The sequence below is a fragment of the Populus euphratica genome, unplaced genomic scaffold (assembly GCF_000495115.2).
Source record: "Populus euphratica unplaced genomic scaffold, PopEup_1.0 scaffold76.1, whole genome shotgun sequence".
NCBI lineage: Eukaryota > Viridiplantae > Streptophyta > Magnoliopsida > Malpighiales > Salicaceae > Populus > Populus euphratica.
In genome coordinates, this window is record NW_011499890.1 from 356,051 (window position 1) to 362,736 (window position 6,686).

Consider the following 6,686-nt stretch of genomic DNA (forward strand, 5'->3'; position numbering starts at 1 on the left):
TTTTTTAATTTAATCATTCAACATGAAGTTGATTATGAATTAGATTTCATGATTTATTTTGATTTGTCTTTTATGAGGTTATCCTGATTTTATGACTTAGGTTGTTTTATTGTATCCTATTTTTAGATTAATTTTTTCATTTTAACATTTAACAATGAGTTTATTGAAAACTAAGCTTTATAATTTGTTTTTTATTTACTTTCAACGAGGTTGTCACTATCTCATGACCTTGGTCGTGAGTTTAGCAAGTTAATCGGGTTGACTCAAGCTTTTTTTTTTGTTTACTTTCCATGAGGTTATCATAATTTCATGGCTCAGGTCACAGATTTGACAAGTTAACTCAAATAAATTTATTTTATTTTATTTTATTTTTATTTAACATTGAACTTAGTGGAAATTGAACTTCATAATTTGTTTTGAATTGTTTTATATAAGGTTATCAGGGTCTCACAATCCAATTACAGATTTAAAAAATTAACCCGGGTTAATCCAAATAAATTTAATATATTGTTGTTTCAATATTATTATTTTTTAAAAAAATTATCTTGAATGCTTGTGAATCAAACAATATTTTTACATGTTATTTGAGTTATCTTTTAACTTGTCAAATTAATTATATCATATTGGATGAATCTTCACACATAACTTTAATTTTTTTACTCTTAAAAAATATTAAATTAAGCTGGGTTAATCTAAATTAATTTAATATATTATTATTTAAAAAAAAATTCCTAAATATTTATAAATTAAACAATATTTTTATAAGTTGTTTGAATTATTTTTAAACTCATCTAATTAATTATATCATAGAACCTTTTCATACTGTTTTAAATTTTTTACTCTAGAAAAAAGTCAACAATACCTTGATATTTTTTTTATATGTTAAAAAAAATTCATTTGACCCGTAATGTATCGCATTACGATGATATAATAAAAAGACTAATAAGTCGTCCGCACCAGAGGAGGGGTTCGATATATTAAGTTAGCTTATTTGTCCCTTACCCCCTCATGTTTCTTTCCAGAGAAAGTCACTCGTACACACAGCTTTTTATCAAATACAGTAGGTCCTCTATTCTTTTTCACATGTTTTTTTATTTTTATCACGCACACCAGGAAAGAAAAATGTTGATGATGATAGCCACCTTATCGATGAACCTCTGCTCTCCTGTTGCTGCACTTCATTTTCGAACTCTGCTGTTGATTTTTCAGCGTTCACATTTTCCCTGGCCCCTTTTAGGAGTGATTGGAGAGTTCTTAAAGACTAAAAATCGATTTAGTCTGCAGACTCTTTCCTCAGTATTGTTTGCAAGATGAACTGTGGATCCCTTTTTTCCTTATCTTTAATCAACTCAAATAAATAGACCCGAAAGCAACGCGGGCTAGGACATGCCCCAGCTTGATTTTGAAAATATTTCCTGCCGAGACCTTGTGTAGAGATTAGAATGGATTTTTTTTATTTTGAATTGATTTTTTTAATAATTCTAGCTGTTGGTATCAAAAATAATATTATTTTAATTTATTTTTAAATAAAAACACTTTAAAAAACTACCATATAAGCAACGTGTCTTGTTTCTTATTTTTTTCATTTGGTGATTAAAACTATTGAGGTCTTCTAGCTAAGTCATTGATAACTGATAAGCAGGACCCCAAAGGAAATGCCGTGTGTTTACTTTGTCAACTGAAAGAAGAGCGAATCGGAATCAGAGATTCCTTGAGAATTTGCACAGAAATCTCCTCACGCGTACTCTAACCCATGCACTCCTATATAAACTGCCTCCCAGATTACCATCTTCAAACAGGTAGAGCAATAATTTACTCCCTCCTCTGTTTCTTCAAAAAGCCCCAAAGGACCAAAACCTTCACTTTTGGTGTCTCCTGGACTGTAAACAGCTCCTCATTCCCTACATATCACCATCTTTCCAACAACCAAGACCATGAAGGTATGAATTTGTGATCAGAACACAAGTATATAATTACTAGCTTGTTCGTAAAGATATTATGTGTGTTACTTTCTTGTTATTGATTAGTTATGCTAAATTATGGCAGCAAAAGATAGTGATCAAGGTGACGGGGAATGGACAGAAGTCCCGCTCCAAAGCCTTGCAGATTGCAGTTGGGCTTTCAGGTGAACAAAACCTTCCATGCACACAAGTTTTAGAATCGGAATACCTAATAGAAACCATGCATTTGTGGGCAAATTCAGATGATCAATTTGTTGACGGGTTTATATATCCTTTTGTGATTCTGCTGTAGGTGTTGAATCTGCTGGTTTAGGAGGGGAAGATAAGAGCCAGGTAGAGGTGGTAGGCGATGGGGTTGATGCAGTACAACTTACAAATTTGCTGAGAAAGAAAGTAGGCTACGCAGAGTTAGCAAGTGTAGAAGCTGTGGGAGAAAAGAAAGAAGAGCCAGCAGTGCAGCCGGTTGTTTGGCCCGTGTATGGTGGAGGCATGCCTCAGACCTATGTCTATCCGATTCACCCCCATCAGGACCCTTCTTGCTCCATCATGTAATTACCAAACAGGCAAGCCAGAAGCAGGGAGAGAGAGATTGAAGCCGAGTCAGTTTATTTATCTTGTAGAACATGTTGGGCGGCTGCCGTTCCATGTCTGAAAGGGGGGGAGATAGTAAGGGAAATTAAGATTTACATATATACGTACCATGTGTAAACAAGCTTCTTTGCTTGTCTCCACTTTTCATTTCACAAGAGGGACAAATCTTGATATTGGGTGAACAAAAAATAATAATATCAACTTGTGAATTTTAATCCAGTTGTTGAACCATTTATTGCTTTCTGGGCACCATGGCGCATCTTCTCCTTTTCTTTTTCTATCAGAGGCACTTCCTGTCCGGTGAACAATTAACAACAAAAAACTCTAAACAGTATGGAAAAATACTACGTGGATACTGTAGATAAGGGGTGTTTCAGAGTGTTTAAATAAATTGTTTTTTCAAAAAAATATATTAAGATAATATTTTTTATTTTAAAAAAAATTATTTTTAATATTAATATATCAAAACAATTCAAAAAATAAAAAAAAATAATTTCAGATTAAAAAAAAAAGATTATAATTTGAGAAATCACGGTTTATTCGGCAAACACAAAAACTACTTCCAGAACTCAGTTAACTGTGGAACTGCACAGTACATCTAGCTGCCTCATCTTTCCACGGTTGTGGGATGATTCTAGCCCTTAAATTTTGATTTTTTCTTACTATCTTTTTAATTTTTAATTTTTGATAGTTTTGATAGATTAATATAACAAATAATTTGTAAAAAATAAAAAAAATATTTTAATATATTTTTAAATAAAAATACTTTAAATCTATTATAATTACAAACCATTCACCGTGCAGTGTGGTTCCGTCATGGTGGCGACTCTCTCTTTTTCTCGGCCGTTTTTGTTTTGGGTGTTGTGTGTTCAGCTTCTTGTGCACTGACTCTGATGGGATTTGGCAGCGGCTTAAGGTTGCAGAGCAGGCTTTGTAGAGGTGTTTCGTTCGGAGATATAGTTGGTATTTTTATGGGACTCTCATAAAATACATATATTTTTTTATTTTCATAAAATATAATTTATACTCTAAGTACATATTTTTTATTATATTTTTTTATTTTCATAAAATATAATCTATACTCTAAATACATTTTTTTTTTAAATCACCACACCATCCAACCAAAGACACCTGGCAATGGTTGTTGGTGGGGTTATTTTATTTCGGTCGTGCAGTTACGTCAGAAAAAACGACCTAGGATATGATTATGCATGAAATGCAATGTCTGCTTCGCTGGGCCCTTCGCTCTTTAACATTGGAAGAGCTGCTGATTATTGGGTTTGATTGGACGTCTGTTTGATCTAGACTGTTGACTGGGGGATTCCAGTTCCAGGTCTCTTTATTTTTGCGCTCACAAGCTGTGTGGTCGTTGACTAGTTTGTGATTTTCAGCACTCTTCTGGCTTGGTTAGTTTTATTGTTCATTTTAGTTTGACTTTACTTGCCCTTTAATCATTTCAATTTTCAGGTCCTGTTTCATTGGTTTTTTTGTTAAACCATGCTACTGTTGTCCTAGGGCTTCCCATGCTTTCACATCCTCACTCTTTTTTATTTTTAGCTTGGATCGCGTAGGTGGGTTCATTTGCTTCGATCTTTTCATGCCTCCCTCTTAGGTCGGGCTCATTGGTCGTAGGTGGGTTCATTTGCTTCGATCTTTCATGCCTCCCTTTTTCTGTTCATTCTATTTCTCTGTCATTGTTCCTGCTGGTGCTTCTTTTTGCCCATTTTTTGTTGCTTTCTTTTCGTTATCTTTTGTTTCCTTGTTCTTTTATGCTGGTTTCTTTGAGACCATCTTGCTGGTTTAATTTAAATGGATTTGATTGGATATATATGCAGGTTTGTGTGGTCTTCATGCTGTGTCCCTGACGAACTGCTCTCCTTCTGGTTTGCTGTTCCTGTTTGTCTGATCTTTTGGTGCTCTGATATCCTTATACGTTCGTCTTCTCCTCGTTGCCTGTTTGTCGGTTCTTATGAGTTCTTGGAACATCCTTTATCCGTGGGATTATGGGTGTTTATTGATTGATTGCTGCTTTGAGGACAGTGCATCCATATCAGGATTTCTACAGTGTGCTCTTTTTGAAGTTTGGTTTCTGTTGTGGATTGGTTCCCTTAGTTATCTTACGGTTATGCACTGATCGCACTTTCTTTTTGCATTTCCCCTGCACATCTTAGTTTCTTGACAAGGCTATAAAACTTCTACCTTTCTCTCATGAAACAGAAAAGCAAATAGAGGTCAAATCAAATACTTATGTACATTTTACAAATTCAATAAATAAGTAAAACATCAAAAATTATAGATATATACAAAAAAAAAATCAAACCTAAATATATATTAAAAAAAAGTCCTTTTCTCCCTGGAGTACAAATTCAAGTACGATATATTTCTTTTTACTGGCTATCCTACACCGCTAGCTAGGGGGAAAAAAAAAAATCTTAGCATTAAATAAAGGCTTCAAAAACAGTAACAAAAACTCATAATTGAGTTCTTTGACTCGACGGAATAGAATAAATTTGTTTTTTTATGATAAAATGATAAAAATAAATAAAAAGAGTAATCACGATTAAAAACACAGCATTTATGAATGGATAAGAGAATAACTAGGATACATTTCAATATAATTAAGCATGGTCGGAAGCGAATCGTAAAAAAGGAGGGGAAATGACTTAGTAAGCCTGAGTGCATCAACAAAACCTGTAATTTATTATATAATAAATTAGAAAGTTGAAATCAGATGGAGCTTGAAAAGAGAATATGAGCCATAAGAAAGGGTGCACCTTGTAACCACTTCTCTCCGTGAAAAATACAGGAAACTCATTGGTCTTATAAGCGGCAACACAAATGCCCTGAGTTTTCTGTATATTTATAATTGATATGGACAGCTGAAGTTGAATTGCTTCTTATGATAAATTGGGTGAAAAAAAGATGATATCTACCAAATATTCTAGGGTTCCGGGAATATCTAATATGAATTTTACTCCAGCAGAAATCACTGATACTGGAGTCCTACCAAATTTGAAAGGTCGGAAGATATATCCATTGCTGCCAAGAAAACATGAGAAAAATTATATCAATTCTAGCAATAAAATACGGAAAGGTTCAGGGGATTTATTTCTCTTTTCACACCAGAAAAAAGTTCACTCATAAGATTAGAAAAAAGTTCACTCGTAAGATCAGGAATGGGTTATTAGTAAAATAGAGATAAACAATGCCCCACTTCCACCATATACTAATGAGAATAACTAATCTTCCACTTAGCACAAGGTGAAAGCTTAATTTAAGGCATCAATAGTAGCATAAATCATGCCATGATTTATGCCCCCTGCTCTTAGATTAGTCTATAAACAGTCTCAATAAAGAGCTGAGAAGGTAGAAAGGGCAGAAGAAGATATAGAGAGCTTGAGTGAGAATGAGTTAAGTAGAGAAGAGTGTTTTCTTCTCCTTGTTTGCATCTTGGATTGTGTACAGATGGATTCAACCCATTCAGGTCATTTGTTGCTCCTTATTCTTGTTGGTAGGTCATACTTATAATTTATAACTTGCCATTGGACATATGTATAAGGCCGGAGTTCATGTTTTTATCTACTCTCACACTCGGGCCAAGCAACCTGGGGCAGAATATAGATGTTTTTCTTCGATCATTGATTGATGAGTTGTCGCAGTTATGGTCTTCTAAAGCTCTGACTTACGATATATCGAGGAAATAAAATTTCCTTATAAGGGCGACTTTGATGTGGACTATCAATGATTTTCCAGCTTATGGAATGCTTTCTAATTGGAGCATGCATGAGAAACTCGCATGTCCATACTGCATGAAAAACAATAAGGTATTCACGCTAGCAAACGGAGGTAAAGCTTCTTTTTTTTTACTATCACTGTCGCTTCTTACCATTTAATCACAGGTACAGAAAGAATAGAAAAGATTTCTTTGTTGGCAGAGTTGAAAAAGATATTGCATCGTCGCGTCTTTCTGGTGAAGAATTGCATGATGTTATATCAGATTACGGTGACATTGTGTTTGACCTTCAATCAGGTAAGCAAAAGCTTTCTGGTTTTGGTTTGACCTATAATTGGGTAAAGCAAAGTATCTTTTGGGAGCTTTCTTATTGAAAGACCAATCTGCTCCGCCATAACCTT

The 6,686-nt window shown here is 34.1% G+C and overlaps 1 protein-coding gene across 2 annotated transcripts; it reads left to right on the forward strand.

Annotated features, from left to right (window-relative positions):
- Positions 1 to 1,637: 1,637 nt before the first annotated feature.
- LOC105131028 (uncharacterized) lies at positions 1,638 to 2,523 on the forward strand. 2 transcript variants are annotated; one of them, XM_011033785.1, is made up of 3 exons: positions 1,638 to 1,940; positions 2,047 to 2,125; positions 2,254 to 2,523. In XM_011033785.1, the coding sequence occupies exons 1-3, from the start codon at positions 1,935 to 1,937 to the stop codon at positions 2,511 to 2,513; spliced, it is 345 nt and encodes a 114-aa protein (XP_011032087.1). In that variant the 5' UTR covers positions 1,638 to 1,934; the 3' UTR covers positions 2,514 to 2,523. The 2 variants fall into 2 exon arrangements, with proteins under 2 accessions (XP_011032087.1, XP_011032086.1); XM_011033784.1 differs by lacking the exon at positions 1,638 to 1,940 and having other exon boundaries at positions 1,947 to 2,125.
- The last annotated feature ends 4,163 nt before the right edge of the window (positions 2,524 to 6,686 follow it).